This window comes from Varanus komodoensis, unplaced genomic scaffold, assembly GCF_004798865.1.
Source record: "Varanus komodoensis strain SLA01 unplaced genomic scaffold, ASM479886v1 scaffold29_1, whole genome shotgun sequence".
NCBI lineage: Eukaryota > Metazoa > Chordata > Lepidosauria > Squamata > Varanidae > Varanus > Varanus komodoensis.
Genome location: NW_025335759.1, coordinates 12,500,233 through 12,528,037, shown reverse-complemented (window position 1 = coordinate 12,528,037; position 27,805 = coordinate 12,500,233). Strand labels below are relative to the sequence as shown.

The window sequence follows — 27,805 nt, the reverse complement described above, 5'->3', positions numbered from 1 at the left end:
CAACATGTAACATTCAGTTCAACATGCTGGGCTCATTTATTTGTGCTACGATAGCTTTTTGCATGTGTTTTAAATTTGGTTTGAAGTTTTGCCTGGTAACCTTTTATGATTTTATTGCTGTCTGTATTTTATATTGTATTGCACGTGTTGTCGAAACTGCCCAGAGAGCTTTGGCCAGTGGGCAGCATAGAAATAGTAATAACTATAATAATTATAATGATAATATCTGGGAGGATGGCACCACCAACTGGGAAATATTCTCCCACACACATTTCCAGGCATCCCCGTCCTCAATTTCTTCTCAGACAGCTGAAACAGATGCGATTGACCAGGCAAGATGACTCTTTTTGTGATGCTGTGAGGACACTTTTGCACACCTGCAAAAGACGGACAAAACGATGGCCCCAGTTCTGCATTTTTGAGACACTGAAAAATCTACCAACCAGGCAAACGAAACCAGCCAGGAAATAGCTGCTTCCTTCCCAAGTGCTGCTTTGGCCTTGCTGGAAGGGCAGATGTGGAGGAGGTCAGGGGAGCGAGCAGCGCCCGTGTTTTTGCTGCTTTTGCTGAGCGGCTCGTAGGCTCCTGGGTTCAGACAAACTGGCAGCCTGGAACAACCCTGCGACAAGCCACGGGGTCTTGGAGAGGCCCGGAGGACTGTGTGCAAGCGCCGTGGGGGGCTGCGACCCCCCATCGCGCTCTGAAGTGGGGTGTCTAGCTCACGAGCCCATGCTCTTAAAAATGTCCTTTGGTGCTTTGGAGGGGAGGCAGTGTAAAGCAGCCGCAGGCCCCAATCCCTGACCAGCCCGAACTTTCACCCGGTGTCGCCTTCTGCAAAGAGTGGCAGAAGGCCAGTCATCCTTGTCCATCTGGCCTTTCGTCCTTCAAGTGGGGCTTATTTTCCTAGAGTCTATGCTGAACCGCACAGCAAAAACTGAATATCTACATTTGAAAAACGGGCAAGTTTTCAAAACTGCACAGAATGTACATTCAGCTCTCTTTCATGCTGAACATGCATTCTGGAATTCAGGACTGGCACATTTTGTCCTCAGCATAAACCCTCATTAAATGGTTCGCATTCAGTTCATATCAACCGGAAGTGTCTCCCGCGGAAGGGCTGAGGTGGGGGTACAGCACTGAAGCTCAGGAAAAGACTGGGGTTCAGCGGTGCTAATGGGGAGGACTCCCACGTATTGTAGCTTCGGCTGAGAGCCAACCCTCCTTTTAAATCCAAGCGTTCGTGCTTGCAAATATCTCAGCAGAACCGCCAATGTGTGGCACACGGGGGATGTAAATGCTAGTCTTCAGCTCCAGGTTACAGATCTTGCTGGAATCTTGAACCTTCAAGAGCCCAATCAAGCCTGCAACTCGGAGTTTTTCCCATCGGCCCAAAAGCTGCTTTTTCAGGCAACGGAGGGAGGTGTGTGGATATATCAGAAGGTGTTGCCCATAACTGCTTCTGCTACCACATTTAGCAGAAGAAACTCAGCATTTTTACCCCCAGATTTTCCATGACTAATGTAAAGAGGAGGGGTGGGCAGGAAACAGAACCTGGCTGACTATCGGGGGGGGGGGGCTTCCCTCCCCTGCTCCACAGTCTCGTGTGTGCTCCATTCCCTCCCATGCTCACATCCATCCGTGGACATGCATTCGTGAAAGTGTGGCCCCATCAGCATCCCATGCTCGTCAGAGGGGGCGATGCCGGGCGAGGTGGGCCAGTTTCTTGGGCACCGTGGCTCCTGGAAGCCCAGTCCACCAGGGTGCCTGGCGCCTGTCACTTGCGCACCAGCGGATCCAGCTTGAGGACGGCCAGCCCTCCCCGAGAAAGCTGCAGAGGTGCCATTCCCAGCCCCTAACCTTTCCCCAGCATGCCCCCATCGAGTGCATCTCACCTGCAGCCAGGTGATGTACCTGGCGCCCGTGGCTGCTGGCTGGGTGCTGTTCTGTGCTGTTTGCAGAAAGCACACCCTTGTCTCTCTCAGGTTGGTGGTGCTGCAGACGGACAGGAATTTGTGAGCCCTGCATCTTCAGACGCACCTTGCCGACTCTGACCACCAGTCCTTCCTGCCCTGTGCTCTGCCTCTGACCACAGCCGGCCTCTTGCCCTTAACACCCGGTTGCTTCTCCGGCAGACAGGGGTGCCACGCAATCCAGCTTCCTCACCTCTTTATCTCTTGCGCTGTAAATGAGTCCCTCATAGCTCCCAGGAGCTCTGTCAGGTGTTGCTGTTCTCTCCATGCCCTCCACCCAGGTTTTATCTCCACAACAGCCCTGCGGAGGAGGCCTGCTTAATTGAAGGCGGAACGAGGCACCCGGCACACTCTGCAGCTGGCGGAGTGTGGCTCTCCCCAGTCCTGGCCCAAGGATGCTGATCGCCGCACCACGCTCCGTCTGGACACAGTTGCCAAGGAGTAAAGCTTCTTCCTTCCTTCCTGGTAAAATATCGCATCCAGGCAGGAGAAGAGCCCAGCTTCACAGCCTCTGTGACAACTCAGACGCCTGAGCAGTTCCTTAGGTACCTTCAGCCCCTGGGGCCAGGCTGTGCCCCCCCCCCCCCCCCGCGAGTATGTATCCTTCTGTGGATGTGTCTTTGGAAACCTCTCCATGGCACAGCCGCATGTGGAGGCAGGGAGTGCCGCAGATTCCTGGCTGGGGGATGCTGGGAGCTGTAATCCAACACGCTGGAGAGGCGCCAGAGTCCTTCTGTCTGGAGCAAGATGCCCCCGGGCCATTTCCCAGAATCCCTTTCGCTTTGCAGCTCTGGTTTGGCCAACACCGCTCGCCTCTTCCGTACGGGTGAGTACGTGGCGATGCCCTCGTGTTGCTGGCTCTCCGGGCTGGGAGGTCGACGCAAGGAGGGGCAAGAAGCACCTCACCTGCACGGTCCCCCCAACCCTCCCCGCTGGAGTAAAGCAGTCCCTTCCTGTGCACCCCTCTGCCCAGGGCAGGACGGGGCAGGAAGCTGCCACAGGAGACACGGCTCCTTCCCCCTCCGTCCTACGCAGCTCAGCAGTGGCCCTGCCCAAGGAGGATGACGACACATTTTGCAAAGGCAATTAATATCGCCACGCCTGTTGTCCTTCAAAAGTTCCAACTGAAGAACTTTTAATCAACTGATATTATGAGTTTTAGATCATGAGCCAACTACTGTATCAATTAAATTTGCACATCTGTACAAACAGTATCTCTGAAGCAACGGGCAGCAGGGAGGACGGCTGTATCTGTTTGTTTATTAGATGTTTACCCCTCCTTTCTTCTTGCAATGAGCCCAACGCGGCTTCTGTCCCTCCTGCTTTAGAACAGCCTCTGGCAACTTAGTGCAGGGCACCTCGGGGTGCCTTTAGCAGCTTCAGAGTTGTCTTTGCAGATTTGTCCAGCAGATGAACGGATCAGCTCTGGCGCCCTGCTTGAAGCCCACCGTTCCACCCGCTTTTTCAGATCCTACCAGCAGCTTCATGTGTCGGCAGAAGTTGCCTGGCCGGGGGGGCAGCACTGCCCCTCGCCTCACCAGGGAGAAGGTTGCCTCAGGTCGCCGCCGCTTCGCCAAGCGGAGGACCCGGAGACAGGATGGGATGCGACAAGCCTTGTTCAGGGAGGAGACGCAAGGATGTCAGGACCAGCCGGAGCCCTGAATTATTCACCAAGGTGTCCCCAGAGAGGCCGGCGCGCGGATGGGGCGGGGGGGAACGCCAGCCTGAGCCAGAAAAGGAGGAGACAGTCGGGCCGAAGCTGCCAGGCCTGTACCTTGGCCAATTACCTCTCCCATCATCCTCATCCATCTGTATACCACTCCAGAATGTGCTAAGGACACCGGAGAGAGAGTCTCTGAGTATGTCAGGAGTGCATTGATCCCCCTCCACCAAGTACCTGCACAACTTCACAAACACCTGCCATTCCAGTCCAAAGTTCCCCCGCCAGAGCGTGCGCTTCCAGGCACATGTGATTTTCACAGTGCCTCGATTTAATAACTGAAGAAATAAATACAGCACTAATTAGTCTTCTGACATTACGACATCCTAAGTAGTCAAGTCCTCTTCCAGCTCTTGGCGATAATAATATAAGCCTAACCGTGTTCACCCACGGCGTCCGGTTTTGTGAGGAAGGAAATCTAAGCTGGATGGATACAGGGAGGGAGGGAGGATGCGGTCCTGTGGGTGTTTTGCCAGGAGAAAAATCCAGCCACTCTCCGCATCCCCCAGGAATTCCCCACATTCAGGGACCATTTTGTGGCTCAGCGGGCTCGGTTTGCATCCGAAGGGACTCTGCCTGCGTAAGAGCTTTCCCCACACGGCTCTCTGGGAGGAATGAGTGGGGGGCAGCCTAGCCAGCTTCTTGTTCTGCTCCCCTCAAGTCTTCTCATTGCAGGGTGCCCAAATCGGGGGCCGGGGACCAGCCGGGCTGCCCGAGGAAGGCGCAGGGCTGGCGGGGTGCTCTCCTCCGCCTCCGCTCCCTCCCGCCCCGCCCCGTTCTCCTCCTCACCTTCCTTCACACTCCAGCAGCCTGGCCGGGTTTCAAGGAGACTGGAGGGTTTTCAGGGGACCGGGTTGCCATGGCAACACAATGCTCGATGGCCGGGAAGTGGATTGGTGTGGACAGGGAGGGCCCGGGGCGCGCGCAGTCGGACGGGGGCACCAACAGCCCCCTTCTGAGACAGGGTTTGGGGCAGCCCACTGGGCCCCCACCTCTGTGGGAGGGTCTGCCCCCCACACTTGCTGAAATAGCCCTGTGGGCTATGGGGTGATGACGTTGACAATGACAACGACCAGACAGGGGCTCTGATGATCTCTGTTGCGTCCGGACCCCCGACGTGAGCCAGCTTCTTACGCACCTGCCCTCCTTCCTGCCGCCCCCTCCCGATCTTTAATCTTCTCCTGAGGTTCCGTTCTGCAATCCAGCATCCTACTCTTGCCCGTCTATGCCTCCCTTTTTGCAGTTCGCGACAGAACATATGGCACTCAGCATATGCACCGCTGTGCTGTTGCTCTTCTGTCCCTGGGCCTGAGCTCCAGACCTCTTCGCCCAGGCACCGCTCCCTGGGTGACCCGACAAGGGGGCTCCTCGGAAGGGACCCGCACCTTCCTCTTCTTCCCACAGCTTGCCTTTCTTTGACCAAAATATACATCACCGCTTTTCTCTGTATGCTGGGTGTGCATCACATCCTGTCCTTCCCTCCTCGCAAGGCCCCCACCTGAGAGGGCCCAGCTTGGAAGTGAGACGGTTTGCAAATGTGGAATGAAATCTGGATGCCAAGCAGCTGAAACCACCCCTTCTCTCCGCCTCACCCCCAGAGCGGTATCCCCACTCTCTGAAGGCCGTTCAGTATATCGCTCTGCATTTCTCACCCCTCTTATGCCTAACAGAAGCGGGTGGATGTGGGCAAGGTCTCTGCCTGACAGACAGTCTGATATTCCAATTACAGGGCAAGGGAGAAGACACAGCCGGGAACCATCTATTTGTTCATCTTCTGCTGTGACTTTGCATTCTCCCGTCATGGAATCCAAGGCGAGGTAAAAGTCAAGGCGACCCCCCCACGTGGGCTTGTCTGTCTCCTTTCCGCCATTCAGCGGCATCGTCCTGCGCCTTTAGACAAGCGCCTGGAGACCCTCGAGTGCCCTCGCCTCTGCGCACGGGAATTATAGGCCAAAGCAGGCGAAAAGTGGGAGCCGCTCACCCGCGCTTGAGCACATACCAGGGGCTCCAAGATGTTTCCTTTCTGCAGCGCTGAAAAGCGCTGTGGGGCGGGGGGAGGTCCAGTTTTGCCGTTTCCCCTCCCTCTATTCTGCCCAGTGTCTCTTCCAAGAATTGTTATAGTGTTGGATTTCTGCGGATTGCAAAGCAGCCCTTCCTTCCCCCCAGGGAAATGGCCTCCCCAAACGCATGAAGTGCCAGCGGTGGGAACATCCAGGGTGGGACACGGTGAGGTACCTTTTGGGGGCCCACACCCTGTGGGGGCCCACGGGCAGGAGCCCCCAGAATTGCCATCCCCTTCCCCAGTGCCCCCTTCTTGCTTGCCTCCCTCCCACTCTAGGACAGAGAACAGGGAGGGGGGAGCAAGAGACCCCCTGGCCAAGGCCCAGTCTCCACTGGGCAAGGTGCAATCTAAATTAGTCATGTTGGGGTACTTCAAACATCTCAGCCCCTACCACCAACATGAAAGCGTTTAGAATATAGGGGACACCCTTGTAAGATAAATATTACATTTTCCCATGCCTCTGAAATGAAATGCCAAGAACAATGAGTGGACGTTTGAAAGACTGGAAATACTGCAAAACACTTTTATCAGCGACTCCTAAACCGGTCTTGCGTTTCCCCAAACCCAGAAGGAAAGTTTGCATGGAGCCTTAAAAAGGGAAGGTCCTCAAAATAGCAAACATGCCTAAATGCCAGCTTGACCTGCATGCTTTGCAGGATTGCATGCGAGGAAGCAGAAGGCGAGGGCAACTGTACGCTACGTAACTCCCCCCCCCCCCCCCGCTTAAGTCAGCCTTCCCCATAGTGCTTCTGGAGTCTGGCGCCCTCTACTGGTGCTTCTGGCAAATGACACCACGGCGGACATTTGGCATCTGTGTCTCTGAACTGTGGAAGCATCCCTTAATTGGGAGTCCCTGTCGTGGTACCTGAAGCATAGGCTGGTTGCTTAGCAACTGCAATAAGCATCCGCCGTATCTGGAACCAGGTTCCTAACGAGCCGCCTGCCCTGTGTGTGTGTCCAGGACAGGGCATTTGCTCCAGAACACCGGGACTAGAGTTGCCAGCTTCTTTTCCTGACACGGCTCCTCTGCTTTCAACTGCTGTATGATTGGAAAAAATGATTCCACTACAGTGTAGTTTGTGGACTGCTGAGCTTCGAGCACCTTGTACCTTGTGCACAAGGAAAACCTTCGTTGATGGCAGTCTGGGCTTTTTGGAGAAATGCGACGCTTACAACATGCCCTTTCTCCAAGGAGCTGCAAGCGGGCAGCCTGTCTCCCCTTTCGCCGTACAATGAGCCCATGAGGTGGGCCAAGCTGAAAGCGGGACTGGCCCGTCGTCTCCCCAAAAGCTCGGCTTCTTGAGTGGGAATGGCAGCCTGCATCCCCTTGGCCCGAACCCAACGCCGATCGTAAGCCATACTGGGGCTGACTGAAGTGAAGAGTGCCCACGAGCACGTGCAGACGGCTTTTCATCACTATGGAGCCTCTCACGGGAAATTCCTGCTGGAATGTGTCAGGTGGTGCCTGGGAAGGTGGAGGAAGACTTCCCAGACAGGCGATGACACGCTGGGGCCTTCGGCCCCGCCAACCCAGTTTGGGGGATGAGAACGCCGCGTTCCGGGGCTCCCCCTTTTTGCTCCAGCTCCGGTTTCTCTCGTCCACCCCCACGTTTCAGCAACAGCATCCCTCCTGACTTGTCCGCCTGGTACCACCCTACAATCCTTTGCAAGCCCCCTCTGGTTTCCATGGCAACGAGTGGGCTGCAGCAGGCTAGCGGTTGCCATGGAGATGCTGGGGCATCTTTCAGGTCTAGGAGAACATGCTCCCTGCCCTCTCCCCTCCCCTCACTTCTTCTCTGGACTGGGGAGGGGGCCAAAGGGGCAGGGAGGCAGGGAGGGGAATCCTCATGTAGCAAGGAAATCCAGGGGAATTTCGGGGCTTTGGAAGTAGCTCTGGCCCACACAGAGACTGACAAGCTGGTCTGCCTACTGGCATCCATGTAAAAGGACGGGGGTGGGGGTGGGGGTGCAGTCCTGCTTGCTCCCTGCAGCTTGGTTGCCCTTCCGCAAGCTGGGAAGACGGGGTTCGGGCACTTTTAACTCGAGGAGTCTGAAATGCAGCCTCCCCTTCTTAAACCATTGCCCAGGCAGCCACGAATAATTTGCCCAGGCAATTTATTATTATTTATTATTATTATTTATTATTATTATTATTTATAATTGCCCAGGCAATTTTTCAGAATTTCAAGCTTGTTCTGAGCGATCGGTGCTGGCTTTTAGGCTAGGGTCAGGGTCCACCTCCAGGGCAGGCAGCTGAGGTTCCTCCAGGTATTTCTGGGTTCGCATGATCCCTGACCATCGATTGTGCCGGACGGGGCTGGCTCGCAACATCTGGAGGGGCTGAAGGTTTGACGGGATCTTCTAGGTATCCCAAAATGCCTTGTGGTTGGGAACCTGGGGAGGGGGGCTGCTGTGTCCGAGACTTAATCTTTAGAAGTGGCACGTCGGCAGGTCCCACGGATGATTTAAGGGGCTGTCCAAGGATGATTTAGGGCGCACGGAAGCTGCAGTTCTGCAGCAGAGAACTGAAGTTCAGGCAAGCGTTCCAGCACTCCATTCCCCGCATCTTTGGAAATTAATACCTCGCTGCATTTCAAGCCTGCCCTTTTCCTCGTGTGAGCGGCCCAAGTCCACAACAGGAACCCTGTGAGTAGGTGGGGCTGAGGGGGCATGACTTGCCCAAAGTCTCGCGGGAGCACCATGGCCAAAGGGGACTTGAACCCGGGCCTCCAGGCCCAACACCCCCACACCACCCCCGTCCTGAGGAAGCACCCCAAGGTGCGTGCAAATCAGTGCAGGCGAGGTGGGGGCTGCTGGCCCCCCAGACGTTTAGCCTGACTCCCATCAGCCTGAGTCAGATAGCCAATGGCGAGGGACGTGGCAACTGCAAGACGGAACAAGGTCTCTGAGCCCGTGGACAAGACGAAGCGAAACGGGCGGTGGCCTGCCTCGAAGCAGGCGGATTCCCAGGGATCTATACGGATTCCCAGGGATCCATGCAGGGAACACCTGGCCCTGGGAGTCCACCGCTGCCCCGCGCGGTTCCGGCATCCACTGCCCATCCCCGCTGGAAGGGGCAGCTGCGCGTCGTGAGCGACGGGAGGCAGCAGGGCCACAGAATGCCCTCGGGCAGGACACAGGCGATGGGGCCAGGGAGAGGCCTCGCCTGGGAACGCCGGTCGCTGGAGAACACCGGCAGACGCCCTGCTCGGCTGCTCCGCACGGGCAGCTGCAGCCACGGCCTGAGGTGCCTGTGGGGCCGGATGGCCCCTGCTCTGCTCCAGCCACAGGGCTCCTTGGATGCTCCTGGGATGCCGAAAAGGATAAACGTACAGGTAGGCCCCGTACTGCCATATTCCGGGTTGAAGAGAGTCGGGACTGCTTTGCCATGTTCGGCCTGAAAAACAGCCCCCTCTAGCAACCTTTTCCAGCCCCAGTTTTCGCCATGGTTCTCTTTAGGATGCCAGTCTTAAGCACCTGCTTTTTGCGAGTAGGGCAGCTTGTCCCTCTGTTCGCACGCAAGTTCCACCCCAGAGCAAAACCAAACATGGCCACTTCTGTGTGGCTGTGCCCCAGCAGCCTGGGGACTGTGCCCCCCACTCCCCCAGGGGCAGCTGAATCCAAGAAAGCCCCCCTGTGACATCATGAGCATCGTCACAAGGAAAGACGGGCACATCAGATGCTGAGTGCGGCTGAATGCATTGGGCACAGCAGCTACTGGAGACTCCTCTAAAGCCAGGTAGGACCGCCAGGTTGAGGGCAGGGATGGCCTGCTGGGGAGGGGTCTCGCTGTTGTCTCACGGCCCCTTCTGTGCACAGCCGCTCGCGATGGCAGGACGAGAGAGGAGGCTCCTCCAGCTAGAACAGCGGAATCAAACTCTGGTGAGCCCCTGAGAGTCAAAGCTTGCCAGCAGACTGCAAAGGCAGAGTGGGAACGCTAAGCCCAAAGGGAAGGTGTGCCGTTAATCAACATTTGCCTCCATGTCCAGTTTTCCCTTCCCAGTTTGAAGGCGAAATTCCTTTTAAAGCAGAATCTTGTTGACTGGTCGATTTTGGAAGGCAGCAAATACAACATCTCCTTGGAGGTGAACTGCTGCTGTCAATGAGCTGCTGTACATACCACGTCCTGTCGCACGTCACTATTCAATTCCGTAAATATAGTAATATATGAATATAGCGTATAGCATGATGCCTGTCATATACTGTCAGATCTTTGCTTCAGATACAAATTAAATACACAGATCAATTTTCAGCAAGCAATAAATAGCTTGAGAATCTTCAGCACCAACCTTTATAGTTTTGAAAGCTCTTTGTTGCTTTGGGGGCTGCATTTCTGTTGTTAGCCCCTATTCTGGGGTTGGGGGCGTTCTCTCGGATCGAGAAGAGCAGCAAGCTTTATTTGCATGCCCCCCTCCCATCCACCCGCCCCCTCCTGAAATGTATTTCTTACAGATGGAGAAGATCCGATCGCTCCAGAAGGCAAACGCAAACCTGAGGCAAATGGTAGGTCCCACACGAGAGCCTTTTCAGTCCCTGGATTTTAACACGGGAGGATCCCAAAGCCGGCCCTGCAGAGCGGGGGTACCGCAAGCATGCCCCCGGGTGCCCCCCTCGCAGCCCCTAATCGGGCCTCCCTTCTCCCCATTGCAGAATTCAAGGCTGAGAGAGGAAAACGAAGGTGAGAGGCTGGTTGAGCCCTTGAATCCAGTCTAGATAAAAGCACTGCCGCCCGTCTTTTCTCGAGACTCAACATTTTCTTGCTCTCTCGTCTTCTTCTTAACAGTCTTCAAGTCCACAGAAGAAATCCTACTTAGGTATTTTTCAAACAGTGATATGCTACTCACTCACATATATTTAATATATTATATACTATGTTGGGGTGTTAATTTTAAAAGGGAATTGTGTCACCCACATTTTGGGCAATGTCTCTGGTAGACTAATGCCACGTTTTTTAACCAGGCAAACTCATTTCATAGGGAAATCACGTGAAAAAGTATCTGAAATGCCATGTAAGTATGCTACACACGTATTGAAAATCCTCACATACGGCCTTTCTATCCAAAATATCCAAAGCAAGGTAACATTTCAGGATGTTACAGAATACAGCAATACCTCGGCTCATGAAAGCGGCTGTTCACAAACAATTTGGTTCACAAACAGAAAGTGCGGCAAAATTTTGCTTCCGTTCGCGAACTCCACATTGGGTGACGAACATGATCGCGGCTTCTTCCCCGCACAAACACGAGTAAAGGCTGATAAAACTGGAAGCAGAAACAATTACCTCCTCTAATGCAAAACACTGAGGATAATGCAGCGCTTTTGGCATATAGGTGGGTGGCATGCAGACCTGGAGGAGGAGGGAAAGGGGGGCTTCATTTGGCAGGGAGAGAGCAGCGTGGACAGGTCTGGCTACCCAGCCTGCCCCCCCCCCCGCCCCAAGCAGACTCGCTACATGCAATAAAGGCCCATCAAAGCAGACGATAAAGACCCATCGAAGCAAAGCAAACGCTCAGGGACTGGAGAAGGATCGCTCGATCGAGGCCGTGATCCCCTCCGCTGCTCCCCGCCCTGCGAGGTGGAGGCTTGCCTTCCAGTGCACGGTGTCGTTTTGGGAACTCTGCGTGAAGTGCGGGAAGAGCAGGCCTATTTTTGTATCCAGATACAGATCTTTTGGGGCGGCTCCAAGTCCCATAGCTTGAGAAACGCAACTTCAAGCTTCTCTTTTGCACCTTGTCTTTTCCTGCATCCCAGAGACAATGACAACATCAAGAAAAAGGTCCATCATTTGAAGGAACTCCAGGAATCTCTGGTGAGTGATCTCCCGGGGATCTGTTTGCATCGGCTACAACTGTGGATGCCTCATCTTCAGAGGCAGTAGCAAACCTGAACTCCCTGAATTGCAGCCTGCAATCGTAGATGCTGGCTTGCCTGGCATTAACACCTGCGTTGAAGAACTCCATCAAGTGCATCCATCCCTCTGAAGTGAGAGCGAGACTTCCCAGAGGGAAGGCCTCCTTCGTGGTGGCTCCCCAATTGTACAAAGCTCTCCAAGACAGCTTTGCCAGTTGCCTGCTTTACCACACTTCTAAAAATGTCTTATTTAATGAAAGTCTTTTTATCTCTTCTGCCAAAAAGGCGCCCAAAGCACCTTAGAAAGAGAATAGGTCAGTCCTTGCCCTCAGGCTTGCCATCTAAAAGATACAGCACTAGAGGAAAGATGAATGGGAGGGAGGAGGAGGGAGAAGCAGCAGCGCAACCATTCATGGATATAAATGTGGCGGGAAAGAAGCTGGCCCCCTTTCCCTCTGAGCGCTTCAGCGGCCGGAGCTGGTTGCAGGAGGAAGGGGCGGGGGGCTGCATGAGGGGGGCATTCAGGCGCAAGGGTGACTAAGTGCTGCTGTCTTCCCCTCCCCGCTTCCCCCGCCCCTTGCTTTCTTTGCATCCAGCCAAACACCTTTTCATTTTCTCAAGATCTGATCCCATTTTATGTTGCTTCTGCATCCATTTCCTTATTTTATTTCAATGTTTTTGTAGCTACCTTTTAACTGTTTCATCCTTCTTCCAAACCACCCAGGGGATATGACTGAAGGAAAGTCTAAAAATGCTGCTCAAAAGCCAACCCAGCATGGCCCCCAGGGGGCAGCGTTCCAGCATTAAATGGGCACTGGTCTCAGCCAGGCGAGTTTCCCAAGGGAGGGAGGGAGGGAGCAAGCCCATTTCCGCATGTCTGGAAAACCAGGACGGACCCGCCTAGGCAGAGCTTGTAGAAAGCTTGTTCCAAATGCGCTCGCTTTCTGCAAGTCCGTTCAGCAAACGTCCATTTCCATAATTAATCCAGAAACATCCTTCTTCTTCTTTCCAGAAAGATGATATTTACCTTCTGGAAGAGCAGTTGTGTAAGTCACACCCGCTCCTTCGGCTGGATTCCGCGTGGTCAAGCATCCCCAGGCTGCTTCCACCTGGCTCCACCGGCTTTTTCGCAGCCCAGTTTGAAATAATGCCAGTGAGGCATATGTTGGACCGCTTCGCAGCTTTGGTTCCCTCTGCTTGGAATCGACTGGTGGGGTGGAATTAAAAGAAGCAACAGAATGCCTCTTACTGATGCTGGGCCGTGATCTTTATTTTAAATTCATGCACGATCCATTTCACCTCCACGGAGGTGCTTCCAGAGGGAAGGCTTCTTTTGCTAACAATCAGCCAGCTTTTCTAGTTTTCCTTCGTTATGCTCTGATTTTTAAAAGGGCAAAAGAAGCAGTGGAGAAACACAGGGGTGCCCAGAAAGGCCTTGAGCAATTGCAGTATAACAGCCTTGCTTGGAGGCACCTGTGAGATTCAAAACTCCGTGAGACAGGATTTGGGCAGGTACAAGCAGTTTATTCCATCCAAAAAGCGTTTGCAAAGGCTGGCTCTTTGTTCCTCTGGCGACTGAGACACTGAGCCAGCCTTTGCAAACACTTTTTGGATGGAATAAACTGCTCGTACCTACCCGAATCCTGTCTCACGGAGTTTTGAATCTCACACACCCAACGCCGGTCGCTTGCAAAAGGGACGCACCTGGCTGATTTTGTGCTCAGAGGAGATGCTGCCGGTGCTCAGATGCCTTTTCAGCAACTCTGCTTTATTTTGAAAATAGTCTCAACTGTATCGTTCTAACTCCACCCGTCACTCAAGGCCGGACGGCGTGCGCCCTCGCAGCCTGGCATTTGCTGTGCAAGCGCAACCCAGGGCTTTGAAGTGGGGAGAGTGGCACGTTCGTGCTCAGGCGCTCTTCCTTGGCCGAGCGCAGCTGCTGCATGCAGGAGGGCAGAGGGAGGGAGGGAGGCAGCCCGAGCTCCCCCCCCCCCAGTGAAAGCCAGTTGCCTAGTGACTGGGCAAGGCAAGAGGCTCTGGGCGCAGGCGGGGGTGGCGGATGGACGCAACGCCGTGCAGGCCGCGGGTGCGCGCAGGCAGGGAGCAGGCGCGGGCGGCCTCCTTGGGGTGCAAGCGCATCGGCCGGGCGGCAGGAGGCGGCTCGTGCGGGCGCCGCGATCCCCTCGGCCCCAGCGCCTCGCCCACCCAGCACCACCAGCGCTCCAAAGTGTGTCGCTGGCTCGAAGCTCGCAGGGTGCTGCAGGGGGAGGCCAGACGGACTGGCTCCGATCCTGCTTCCTTGCTACATTCAGGCCTGTAACTGACATTTTGTGGCGCACTGCGACAAGCTGGGCCCCACCATTTAACTCTTGTTTGACGACGTTAATAACACAGCTGATTTTTTGACACTGCGCACCGGATCCGGCGCGCTCGGGTCCTCCCGGTGTGTTAGCAGCCGTCGGCCAGCAGGCCCCTTCCTCCTCGGCCTCCGCAGGACATCCGCCCGCCGCCTTTTCCCCTCTTGCGTGGGCTGTTGGGTTGTTGCTGGTGCGCTGCATCTACATCTTGCCCTCCTCCCTCTTGCGAGGAGCCCGAGGTGCCTGCGTCGCTCCTTTTCGTCCTCACAACAACAGCCCTGGGAGGTAGGCTAGGCGGAGAGTCCATGGCGAGCCCAAAGTCCAACCGGCGCTTCGTGGCTGAGTGGGGAGCAGAACCGCATCTCCCAGGTCCCGGTCCGACGTGCTCAGCCACTGGCGCCACAGGCTGGGGGGGCTGGGAGCTGGAGGCCCCTCCAGGGTCGAGCTGCGACTCTGGAGGTGCAGCCCGTGCGGTCCTTCCTGCGCCTGCTGCGAGCAAGGTGCCGGCTCCGGGCGCAGACGGAGGGCCCCAGACCTGGGACCCCGGATAGCCTATCTCCCACCCAACTATGTTTGGGAGGCCATAGGATCGTGCCCGTGATGAATGACACAAACACGTGTGAATTCGGCTTCCGAAGAGTAAACCGACTCCCTCCACTAGTTTCGAACTTGACCTCAATTTTCGCTTTCCACAGGTGCCTGTACCTGCCGGGGAGACAGCAAAAGGTGAGCCATCACCCCCCCCCCTTTCCATACCCGTCTCAGCCTGGCGTCCAAGAAGGGCACCCACCGCAACCTCAACTTAAACAGGACGCCTTAATTTAAGGATGGAGAAAAGAATGCAGGTAGAGGGGTGATTGCGTGGGAAGTGTCCTCCTCCCCCATGCCCGGGAAAACGTTGAAAGATATCATACGTAAAATTATTGGCCTGGCCTTCCGTCCTCCTGTGCCCGGCACAGCTTCCGAATCCGGCTTTTTATAGATCGGAGGCAGGCCTGGCGAGCCTTCGAGGAGGCTGACGGCAGTCGCCCTGTGCGGCTGCGGCCAGTGCCCGGTCCGGATTTCCGGCCAACGTGGACCCCCAAGGCTCCCTGCAGTGAAGAGCTTCCACAGCGGGGCGCTGTGTCAGGGATACAGGAGTGTGTGCGTGGGGGGGGGGGGAGTTTGTTGTTAGCTGAGGCTCTTCTCCCCCCCCAGCTCCTCCCCTTTGCCTTCCCTTCTGCAGGACATAAATTGTAACCTTCCTGGGGTGGAGGCTCCCCCCCCCCCCCCCCTTGGCTTGGGGTGGCGAAAAGCCCGGGGAGGGCCCCATCAAGGGGGGATTGACCCCGCCCCCCCCCCCACCAGGCGAGGGCCTCTAGCTGGGCCTTCTGGGGAGGGGTCCGGAGCGGCCCCCGGCTCCCAGAGGATGTCCAGGGCTGGACTGGGATCGGACCTGGGCCTTGGGGGTCAGAGCACCCCTTTTGAATGGGCACAGCAGCTGTGGCAGCTCCGCGGGGGAAGCCGAAGAGCACGGCTCGCGTTTCGCCGATCTAAAATTTACCCGGAAATCTCCGTCCTTCTGTGGGACGCGGCTTTTAATTTCCCAGAAGAACGTGGTGTTTGGAATCGCGTGGGGCGTTTGCTTGCTTTCCGCTGTGCCAGTGAAGAAGTCACTGGACACAACCCGGGCAGACAGCAGTCTGGATTGACGCTCTTTCGGGCCTTAGGCACAGGCGGCGCATGTTCAGAACTGGAGTGACTGTGCTCGCAACTCGCCTCTGTTCCTGGAGCTTGCAAGCTTTTGCCCCGGAAACCGCCTGCTCCTTCCCTGGAAAGGATGCCCGCTCTTGCCTCAAATACCCCCCTTCCAAGGGGCTGCAAAAGAGAGGGCCAGCCTGGCGTCGTGGTGGAGATGCCGGCAATCTGGATCCTAGTCCCCTTTGGCCACGGAGCCCACGGGGTGACTTTGGGCCAGGCACCGTCTCTCAGCCCATCCTACCTCACAGGGTTGTTGTTGATGGGAGGAGACTGCAAGCAGGAGGAGAATGATATAAGCTGCCTTGAGTTCTTGAAAAAAGAGGAAAGACGGGATATAAATCTAATACATAAACAGAAAGAAAGGATTTTCATCAGCATAGCCTTCCCCGAGCTGGTGCCCTTCAGACAAATTGGACTACAAAACCCATCATCCCAGGCCAGCATGCTAGCCACATCTGCATTGCAGTAGGTTGGGGAAGTCTGCTGTAAGTGCTTGATGCAGGGGAACCAAAAGTGGCAGATTCAGTTGCCTGTTTGGCATTTCGCGCTGCGTCTTTCCTGCCCCCGCTGCGTTCCGTTTTCATGGCCGCCGCTCCGACGCCTGGGATGCTGCACAGCTCCCATCCCCTTGTTCGTTCTTCCGTCAGTCTTCCTCCATCCTTACCTACCTGCTTTGCCTCCCCCCACCCACAAAACCCAACTTCTGACAATAAGAGCACCATGTTCTGCATGACACTAAGAGGCTGTCCAGTTAAGCCCAACGCACTTCAAATGGCTTTCCTTCTCCTCCCACCCGCCCAGCTCAGCTCCCAAGCAAATGGTTTGAGAAAGCTTTAGGTCTGTTCTGTAGGTAGGAAGAGAGACAGGGCCAAAAGCCCCAGAGCCAAATTCCGTGTTTTGATAGTCATTGCTTTGTTAGATAGGGGTTGGGGGGGGGGGGGGCGGGTTGTCTGAACATGCAGATTATTCTGACTCCTTCTGCTGGGGGAGCTCAGTCCTGGGGCTGCTTTCTGACGCACACCCCTTCTTTTTCACCTCTCCTCAGTGAAGAGAGTATTGAGCCGTTCCGGCTGTGAGCAGGGCCGGCAGCGTTTGAGGAAACAAGACTGCCAGCTGAGAAGACGCTGCGCAATGCTTCCAAAGCTTCCTGCTCCGGAATAAAGTCCAACCTTGTCCGCCAATCCTCTCTGGAAACTCCTTTGGGGGCCCTAAACCTGGCTCCCCATCTAGTTTGGGAATAGGACCAGCTACGCGGGAATTCCCCCCGATCCAACTGGGTATCCACTGGGAACCAGTATTTCCCTCCAAGGGCTACAGTGAGCAAGACCCTGTTTCAAGACTTTCTTTGGCCCAGAGAGTTTTGGGGGAGACCCCTTAAATTGGCATCATGCTCCAATGAAGGAGCTTCACCTGGAGGGTCAACAAACCTCCCCTGCGAGCCGCCCTTGGGAGGCCACGAACGGCTTTTCACTGCACCAGCTAGACCGCTGCACTGCCGTCCCACATGGGGCTGCCCTTGAAGAGGATTCGGACGTGTCCGTGGGTGCAGAATCCCACTGCTTTTTTCTTTTTCTTTTTTTTTTTTGCTGGTGCGGCCTCATTTCCTTGCATTACTGTAATTGTGGGAACACAGCATTCCTTCATGGGGGGTTTGTTTGCATGCCCAAAGCAGGGTGCTGGGACTTGCTAAAACGGGAGCTAAGCACCCGGGCAAATTCTCGGCATGCCAGCCAGACTGTGCCGAGGATCTCTGCAGAGACCTGATGCTGAGGCCCTGCTCCTCTGAAGCGCTCCTCCGCGGGGCTGCTCCACCTTGGCAGAGTGCCCCCCAGAGCGGAATCCCCGGTACCCTAGATGAAAAATCTTAAAGAGTTTAAATGCATAAAGGTAAAGGTTTCCCCATGACATCAAAGTCCAGTCATGCCTGACTCTAGGGGGCGTTGCTCATCTCCGTTTCCTGGGCAAGGAAGCCAGCATTTGTCCGCAGACCGTCTCCGTGACTGAACACTGAAGTGCACGGAACGCTGTTACCTGCCCACCGAAGGGGTACCTTTTCATCTACCTGCATTTGCATGCTTTCGAACTGCAAGGTTGGCAGGAGCTGGGACGGAGCAATGGGAACTCACCCCGTTGTACAGATTCGAACCAGTGACCTTTTGATCAACCAGCCCAGCAGCTCAGCAGTTTAAACCACTGCGCCACCTGCATCCTTTTTTTAGTCTTGGTCATAATTTTGCGCGTTCCCCTGAAGTGAGAGCTGCTGAAGGTGGTATAGGAACGTTCTCTATCAGCTTTCCCAGTGCTGGGAGCCAGGTTTCCCCGGCTGATCTCTTCCGTCGGTCCTTTGGCTGGCTCCCCAGCCCAGGTGGCCTTCTGGGTGGGAGCATCTGTGAGCAGCCATTTTACGGATGGGCAAAGCCTGCCCCTGGACAGCCATTTTGTGAGAGCACCCACAAGAGCCCTTAAAAATCCCCAATCCAAAAGGTCAGTTCAGAGTGGTGCAACAGAGGTTGGAAATGGCTGCGGGACGAACGCTTCAGTCCTTTCCGGCCAGCCTTTCCACAGTGCCCTTCGCATGGAGCGACCTCTGAAGAGTTCTCAGAAACTTCTGCTTGTTCGACGTGTGGCTGGGAGAGAGGCCGCAGGCGCTCCCTCGGGCAGCATTGGTCTTGTGTGCTCTCGCCGTGATGTTTCCTGGCAGAGTTCAACCCATCAGTGATCCCCTTTACAATGCTGAATCCAAGGCCTAAATCCACAACGCCTCGGAGACTGTCTCTTCCCAAATTGTTCTGCTCGTATCTTAAGGCTTTCTCTTCTGCCTGCTGCGGAAGCCCAGCTGGGCAGGATCGATGGCCGAGTCGGAATACTTTGCCTGTGAGATGCCCCTGGTATTGAACTTCGTCGTCATCACGGCTCCAGCAAGAGAAGGCTTTGACCGCCGGCCCCTCTCTCTTATTGCAAATCTGTCTGGTGCCTTGGGAAGTGCATGTTCACCAGGAGGCCGAGGTGTGCAAGCCAGTGTGGCTAATGCGCTGGGCAAGGGCTTAGGCGGTCCCAGTTCTAGTCCCCACGTGGCAAAAATCCGCGCATCCCAGCATGGAGAGCCAGTGCATTGCAGGAGTTAACACGGTGGAGAGATGTGGGTTCTAGTCTCGGGCACGAGGCCGAGTGCGTGGTCACCTTGCGCCAGTCACAGCCTCTCAGCCTGACTGACTCTCAAGATGCAGCTGGGCAGACCTTGGAGAGGGTTTGGCTGGGAGTCCTGCCCCGAGCAGGGGCTGGACCCGGTGGCCCTCTGGCCCCTTCCAATCCTGCAGCTGCATGAATCCTGCATGATTCTAGCCACAGGATTGTTGCGAGGATAAAAATGGAGATGAGGCAGGTTATGTAAGCAGTCTTCGACTTCCTCAAGAGGCGAAAAGGCAGTGCATGTGTGCGTGTAATAATAAAATATATAACCACGCATTTAAAAATTAAAAGCAAGTTTCTAGTCTTCACGCTGGCCTGCAACCACGCGAGTTAACGCCTGCTGAAGCTCCACGGGAAAAGCTGTTGTAGCAAAATCGAAGCACTGAACCCAGGGACCTTAAAGACAAACACGCTCATGATGGCAGACACCACTGGATTTTAGGGTGGCCAGCCCTGAGCAAAGGAACTGCAGAGCAAGGCTGCCGCGTGACATGGATGGACGGCGCCTTGCTCACTTCCAACATGGCTGGCCTGAGTCAGGATAATGGGTTCTTATCACGCTGCAGCCGTCTTCATTTGGCAAGACCCAAGCGACCCTGCAAGCTCAAACCGTAGCCTCAGGTCTGCCTCTCCACCTCTCCTTTCCCCTGCACGGCAGGGAAAAAGAGCGAACACTCGATTCTGTTTTCCCTTCCCAGATTGCTGGCTTCTTGCTTCGTTCAAGACTCGTGCTCTAAAGCCAACTCTAGTTGCTTGAACAAGCAGCAAATGTTAGCTTGTTTCACAACTTGTTTTAGACAACTTTTTGTATATAATCACAAGCCACCATTCAGGGAAAACAAAGGTGAATACTTTCCAGAGAGGACTGGAAAATGGGGGGGGGGGGGCGGCACGAATGATGTGAATGATTGAATGTGTGAATGATCCTGCACAGATGCCCGGGGATGCGAGTGCTATTATCAACACCGCTTTGAGAATGGCCATCATTACCGGAAATGCAAGCCTCTGTTCACTGAATGCCGTTGCCTGTTTGTAGCTTTCCTGCCTTTTCAGGTGCTTCCTCTACCTTTTTTCTTGCTGCCAAGAAACTGTGTGAAGGAAGAAAAGACAGAACTGCTGTGCAAGGCCATCAGATTGCCAGCTCTGGGAGATCTCTGTCCGGAGACACTGGCCGTATGTTTTGCAATTCTTCCTGACAAGGCTGCTTACGATTCCAGCCTCTCACAAGTGTGGGTTGCATCCACACGAAATCTTATGGATAGGAAAGGCAGGGAAAGCAACACGGCTGAGCTTAAGAGTCCCGAGTGCCTGAGCAACCACTGATTTCTGTGGGTTTGCTCTACGTCTGATTAAGTTGGGATCCAGCCCCGTTTGTATATATAATTGCAGCTTTGGGTAACACTTCCAAAGCTGCCACGAATTCTTGGTTATTTTTGCTGGAATTGGCAAAATGGGAGCTTGTGCCTGGGACTGTGGTAAAAATTCCATGCACTGTCGCTTCGCATGCACTCTTGCTCACTTTCAGTTTGTGAACATTTCTGCCCTCCAGTGCAGTGATCTTTCCGTAAGATCCACAGATAAATGCAAAAGCAGTCAAAATCCCCAAAGGAATGAGGCAGTCTGGAATTGGATGACTACACCCAAGTAACCCTGTTTTAATTCTGATCTAGTTGCTGCATGGATCTCTTGCAGGCAAAACAGTGGTTGAGAATATTCTGCAAAGTTATTAGAAACACAGGGAAAATCCATAGTTTGATGCAAGAACAATAAAACAGTGTTTATTAAGTTTAACATTCTCAACGTATGATTTGGAAAACCATAATAAACCTTACCTATTGCAAACAACAAGAGGTCAGACAAAAACAAATAGATAAGAAAATGCTTTCTTTCTGATGTATAAAATATGGACAATGTACACTTATTTTCAAAGAACAGAAAATTGTCTTGTGTGTTCAAAACAGGCTCTAACAAAAACGAGGTAGCACTAATTTTTTCCTTTCAAAAACTGTTCTCTGAAGGTCAGTAGCTCCACCCAAAGCCACAGGTATACCTGGCATGATTTTCAGGCAATTATGAACTTAAAAAGCACACAGATTCCGTGTTTGAACACAAATGCAGAAATAGTCTTGTTTCCCCCTTCAAACAGAAAAGGCCACATTTTGGGGGGCAGCCCTCCTGTCTCTGCACAAACAAAACCAAAATTTTGCCCCATCCATCATCTCCTTAGCATAAAAAGGAAATCATACCAAAGAAACGTCTAGTTTCGGTCTAGAATGAAGAAACGGGAAGACAAAGCCACGCCGTCGGTCGCCTTCTTCGAAGTCCCTTCCCAGTGTTGCTTGGCCGCTCGTCTCACCTCTCCCGCCCCACGCCATCCCACCTCGGTTCCGTCCCTTCGCCAACAACACTGGGATCCGGACGCTCCCGCGGGCCCCTCATCTCTTGACCCGGCGCCCGGCGGAGTTGCGCCCGCACTTGCGGTAGAGCGACTGCCTCCCCCGGTTGAGCGGGCAGTACTTCAGCGTGTGCGCCGTGTCCATCGTGGCGCCGCAAAGGGGGCAGACATAGTTCCGCAGGATGGGACAGAGGACCACCCCGTCGGCGCCCTTCAGCACGTGGGACGCGTAGACGTTCCTGGACTCGCCGTTGTGCTTGCAGAAGTTGCAGGTCCCGCCACCCACCTGGGCAGCGGTCTGGGACGGGCTGCCACTGTTCGCGCCCCCCTCGGAGCTGCCGCCACCGCTGGTCCCGCCGCCGTCGGCCCAGGGGGCGCCCAGGGGGTTCTGGCACATGATGCCGTGGGCGTCCCAGGCTGGAGAGAGGGCTCGCTCCTTCTTCTCCTGGATGATCTCCTGGATGACCCCCGAGAGGTTGAGGTAGTCCTTCCACCTGTCGAAGTAGTGGCCCACGGCTGAGGTGGGGCGATGAGGCGGCTCAGGTGTGCACCGGCCGGAGAACATGCTGGCAAGTGTGACCCCCTGTGCTGGGATGCACCTCTTTTAATCAATGTGCATGCTGTTTGGACAATGTTAATATGTTAACATCTGTAGCTGTGTTAATAGAGGGGAGGTGGAGTCTGCACTTAAAGGGCCAGGGGATCTAAATCTTCGTCCCTCGGCTGGCCCACCATCTCTCCCCTCCATGCCCTGAATTTCACCTGCATGCTGCTAGAAACAGGCGATGTCCTGCAAGGCAGCCAAGCGCAAGAGACGGCCATCCCTCCACTGATGCAGCCACAGTTGGGCCAAAACGCCCCGGCGGGCTTGGCTGCCCCTCTGAGCAGCCGCATTTCCAGCGTGGATGCGGCACCAGCTCCCGCCACCTGCTGCTGGGGACCGAAAGGATGGGCTAGATGAGGGCAAGGAAGGTCTCCGGAGAGCCCGCCGGGGGAGCGACCCGCAGCCAAGTTGCTGCCCCTGAGCAGGGCCCTCCGCTGTTCAACGCCCTCGACTCACGTGATGGGGACACGTGGGGGAAGCCCTCCAAGGAGGACCCCAGGCTCTGGCTGGGAGCGTGTGGAAGGGGGCAATTTGGCTCCAAGCGACGGACGGACTGGGAAATGGACCAGAACGCAGTGCAGATGAAAAGCGTCCTGGTGCCACGCGCCCCAAACATCCCTCCCCAGTTCAAATCCTGGCAGCTTTACTATGCCCCGAGCAGGTCTTTCTGAAAGATGTGCAAGGTGCAAGGCACCAGAGGGATTCGGGTCCTCCCTGAGGCTCTGCTGCCTCCATCCAGCGAAGGCTGCGGCTGGCCTGTCCCCCTGAGCAAGCGAGACGTTTCTCCAAGATGCTGAGCCCAGGGGAGCCGAGTATTCTGAACCATGAACCAGGTCCTCTGTGGGGCGTCCTCTGGTAAAGGGGCAACATCGCGTACTAGAGCAGGTGGATCGGCCGCCAGGAGCATCTCCCTCTTTCCTTGACCACAGCTCCGCTTGCTGGCGCTCCTCCAATCCGTCGCTGGGATCCGGAAGCGGGTCCTTGGAGGAGAGGGAGCAGAGCTGGCTGGCGTATGAGTACTTGCACGTCGGTCTAAGACTCCAGATGATCTCATGCAGCAGTTCCATGATTTAAACAACACGCAGAATAAAATGGACTCTTGCAGGCCCCAAAGGACAAATTCCGTCTTCTGGAATTGGGCACCCAGGTTGGAATGAGCCCACCGGGAAGTGGTGCTGAAAGCACACAAGAACCACCTGCTGTTCTCTCCAGAAGGAAGGCAGCCCCGGCCCGTGGGATCCAAGCTGGATGGGAAGATCCAGGGAGCTACAGACAGTCTGTCCGACATTGATAACTAGGACGACTGTTGGAAAGGTTTTCTCTACAGGCTCTTGGCACGAATGCAGCGATCAGCAGAAACGAGTCCCGAACACGTCCTGCAAGACGAATCTCATTTCACTTTTGATGGGGTCGCTTCCTCCGTAGAAGGTGGAAATGCTGTGGACATACTATATCATGAGTTCAGCGAGGCATCTGATAAAGTATCCCATGATACCCTGATGAGGAAACTCTTCAGTTGGGTCAGCTGGTGCTAAGACTAGGTGGCCCTCCAGGTGGCGGAAGAACCTCCTCAAAGCCCTCCTCAAACTGGATGGTGGGACTGGGTGGGTACCAGGGGGAAGGGTCTGGGCCCTGCACTCTTCTGGATTTTTATTCATGGCCTGGAGGAAGGGTAGGGGGAACATTTCTCATATTTCCAGATGACACTACATTGGATGGGTGAGCTACTGCATTAGAAGTCTGAAGCAACTTGCTAAGAGAAAAGACTGGTAGGAAGTAGCAGAATGCACGTTTTAAAAGGCAAATGCCACGTTCTTCTGTGAGGAAAAGGAAATCAGATGTGCTGATCTAATACGGGGGACCCCTGGCTGGACGATAACGTCTGTGAAAAGAATCTTGGAACAATCATCATTCGCAAGCAAATTATGCAGTCCGAGCGTGTCGGAGCAAGTCTGCAGCAGAAGGGAGGCAGGTGCAATTTCAGGCTGCATCAACAGACGCAGAGTCTCAGGATGGTGGGAAGAAATCGTTCCACTGCACTGGTCAGATCGTACCTCGAATGCCACGTACCATTTGGGATGCCAGCCTTTAAGGAAGGGCACACAAGCTGCACAAGTTCATAGGAAGGCAGCAGAGATAAGCAGCTGAGAGCAACCAATAAGGAAAGACGGAGGCAACAGGTCCATCAAGGTTAGGAAAACGAGGCGTCCTGGCAGGGTTTTGATGGTTGGAATGTGTTCAGAATGGGCAGAAATGGTGAGCTGTGCAGAAAAAGCTACTCAAGGAAGGCTTTTCCAAAATCATCCCCTTTCAATTAAACTTTAGCCCTATATTAGGGTTAGGGGTGTGCACCAGGGTAGGGTTAGGGTTAGAAAAATGAGGCGTCCTGGCACGATTTTGATGGTTGGAATGTGATCAGAATGGGCAGAAATTGTGAGCTGTGCAAAAAAAGCTACTCAAGGAAGGCATTTTCAAAATCGCCCTCTTTTCAATGGAACTCTACCCCTATATTAGGGTTAGGGGTGTGCACCAGGGTAGGGTTCAGCCAGTGGTGGCAAACCTAGGGCACGCGTGCCACAGTGGGCACACAGAGCCCTCTCTGTCGGCACGTGAGCCACATCGCCCCAGCAGCCGAGCATCGGATAACAGCGCACATAGGGGCCATGCGCATGCTCTGAATGGAGTCATGGCGCCAGGCGATGATGTCATGAGCCACGACTCATTAGCCACGACTCGTCCGAGCTTTCGCATGGCCAGTCAGTGCGCTGCCAAGGCTATATGTATATTTGCCTGGACTGGCTGCGAGGTGCTTTTTCTAAACTGAAACCTCAGTTTTCAGGTTTTATTGCAGTGTTGGCACTTTGCAATAAATAAGTTGGTTTCGGGTTGCAGTTTGGGCACTCGGTCTCTGAAAGGTTCACCATCACTGGTTTAGCCTGTTGCAGATGTGGCTCTGGGGAGATGCAAAACCCCTTTTCAAGCCCCGAGGGGCTTGTCCCACACCTTCACCCCCCAGATGGGGCTTAACAGGAAGCGCTGAGCAGGGATGGTCCTTGCTTGGGCTTTGGGCAGTGTTCTGTCCTAGCTTTGCTCAGAGATGCCAGAGATCTAACTCTGGGGCTTGCAGCAGCCCCCAGGGGCTCTGGCCCACAGGCACCGGAATGAAAGAAGAGCCCTGCCGGAGCATGCCAACGGCCCGTCTGGCCCAGGCTCCAGCTTTCCATACTGGCCCAGCCAGTTCCTGCTGGGAAGTTCACAAATAGGAGGTGTATTGCTATTTCGGTGGCTGTCTTGCCCTTCCACCAGAACTAGCATTCAAGGCATTGTAAGGGCAGCAGTGTTGCCATCCCACAAGCCTTGAAGAGGAAGAGGAAGAGGAAGAGGAAGAGGAGGAGGAGAACATGGTAGAGGCTGCAGGGAAGGGGAGCGGGGGCCCTGCCCTAGGAGGAACCTTGGCAGATGCCCAGTGATGCTTACGTTGTCTCCATCAAAGGGTAAACATGGAATCCCATGGCTGAATTCTCCCTCTAAAATCTCTGTACTGCAGCTATTTTGATTTATACTGGCGAAGGGCCATTTTGGTGTATTGGTCTATTTCGCAACGAGCAAAAGGGACCAGTGGGGAACAAGCCTTCCAGAGACCGACAATACTTGGTGTGAGGAACAGAGCACTGAACCACACAGTTCCCACCACCACCTCCGTGATTCCACCAACAGGCCTTCAATATGACTTAGAAGGGTTTCCGCAAGCTCTTCTGCCTGAGGTTTTTCTCACGTGCTCATCCTTCCCTGCTCACATTATTTTATGGGCTTTTTCGCATGCCTTGTCCCCCACCCAGTTTCATTCCTGTCTGACTAGTTGTTTTGGTGAGCTTTTTGGATTAGGAAGTAGAAGCATTTGATTGCAAAAGCAGAACAGGGCAATTGTCTCATGCATTCGTGCCTTTCCGCTGCACCACAGCGCCACCTAGAGGTGATGCCATGGAAAAGCTGACACCGAACGGCTCCTTGGCGGACTGAGCACCACCTGAAGAAGAGACTGGATGGCACTCAATCGGGCAGCTTCCAAGGCTTCTAGGAGAGACAAGATAATCCTCAATTGTCCTGTTGGATGGGGATGATGGGAACTGTAGTGTGGGACACCTAACAGGTGCCAGGTTGGGGAAGGTGCCCCAGCTGATTTAAAAAGAGGAAGAAAAAGGCTCATTGGCGCCTCTTCCTTCTTTGGCTGTGCCGGCTCGAAACGACGGGCACCCGGGCTGAGCACATCCGGACCGCTAGCACCGTCGGCAGAAGTATTCCTCACAAAAGCAAGGGGAAACGGCGGGTCGCACGTGCAGTGTTATAACAATATTAGCAACTGTTTCACAGCTTAACTGAGGCACAGAGCAATTTCAAGGCTGTTCGTGGATTCAGGAGGAATCTCCACGACGCGGCAGCATATTCCCAGGAACGTGTGCTCGGTCCACACCCTGCAGCGCATACCTGCCCCTCGTCCTGCAGATGGACGTCTGCTGGGCTGGCTCCAGAGTAGACTTTTAGGACAGAAGTACACAGAAGGTAAGTTCTCCAGCTGTTCTGGACTTCAGTCCCCAGAAGTCCTCGCCTCACGGCCAATGGTGGGAATGCTGGGAGTAAAGTCCCACACATCTGGAGTTCTGCTACGGCCCCTTCCTGGTCTGTAGGATTGTCCTGAAAAGAGCTTTAGCGTACAGTCTCATGCAAATTTAGCCAATATTACCTTGGTCTGCCCTGAGCACGGCAGCCGCTGAATAATTTCATTAGAAATTCGTTGACAGTCTCTAAGGACAGAACCCGACACATGCTGCGTCTGATAAAGGTCCTGCAGCTCCCGTTGTAGGGCGTTTAGAAAGTGAAGTAGTTGGCTTTAATAGGTCTTAGCACGAGTGAACCCGGGAAAGTGAATTCCGTGTCTGCTCCTCCATTCCCACGCTCCGTAGCTGCCCCACGCGGGCTACGAGCTCGCTTGGATCAAGACGCTACAGGGGAGTCGGAGCTACGCGCCGAGCAGCCACTAGGGGGCAATAGAGCGCCGCATCTTCTTTAACGCCCAGCTCCCTCCGCCCACTACGTAGGCGTTTCCTTGAGCCATGGTGATTGACAGCCTCAGGAGCCAGTAGCCCGACGTCAACAGGGTGAGGGCGGATTTGTATGATCGCCGAGGGCGCCTCGGCCAACGAGGAACGGCAGTGGCGCTTCTCGCCTGGGATTGGCCGGCCCTTGCAGAAAGCAGGAAAAAGGCGGGGCTCCGTCGTGGAGGTGGTGCTATCGCCCCGAGTGACAGTCCCGGTCGCGCCCGATGGATCCACGCAGGGTAACTGGCGCTCCGCTGAGCCAATGGAGGCGGAGGAGCGGTTGAGCGGCCGACCAATGGGAAGGAGAAGCCGTTCGCCGCAGGCGGCAGTTGAGGCGCGGCGGCGAGCAGGTAAGCGGCGCTCGGGGCTGCTCGGCCCGGCGAATCCCCGGCCCGCCGCAAGGGGGGGGCCCCTCGGGGCGAGCGCCCCCCGCCACCAAGGCCAGGCCCGCTCGCTTGGTCGTCTGGTTCGCAGGGCGCCTTTGTTCTTACAAAGCGCTCTCCTCTTGGCCCCGCACAACAGCCCTGCGAGGTGGGCCGGGCGGCGAGTGGCTGGCCCCGAGGCAGCCGGTCGGCTTCACGGGGAGCGGGACTGGGACCCAGGCTGCCCGAGCCCCAGAGCCGCACTCAGCGCTGGCCTGTCCCTCTCACTCACTGGAGGCTGCCCCCCCCCCCCGCCCGCCCCAGCGGCCCCCCCCCCAGTTATTTGCCCCCCCTCTTCCTCCCCTGCAGCCCCTCCGGGGCTCCCCGCCCCCCTCGCCAGCTAAGCGGGGAGGGGTCTAGAAGCTGCGGTGGAGAAGGTTGCGCTGCGGCTCGTGCATTG

The 27,805-nt window shown here is 55.1% G+C and overlaps 1 protein-coding gene across 1 annotated transcript; it reads right to left on the bottom strand.

Annotated features, from left to right (window-relative positions):
- Window positions 1-21,323: 21,323 nt before the first annotated feature.
- NANOS2 (nanos C2HC-type zinc finger 2) lies at window positions 21,324-22,954 on the bottom strand. The gene is made up of 3 exons (XM_044435312.1): window positions 22,765-22,954; window positions 21,689-21,799; window positions 21,324-21,604 (listed from the first exon to the last, which is right to left on the bottom strand). Exons 1-3 carry the CDS (start codon window positions 22,952-22,954, stop codon window positions 21,324-21,326), a joined length of 582 nt encoding a protein of 193 aa, XP_044291247.1.
- Between the last annotated feature and the right edge of the window lie 4,851 nt (window positions 22,955-27,805).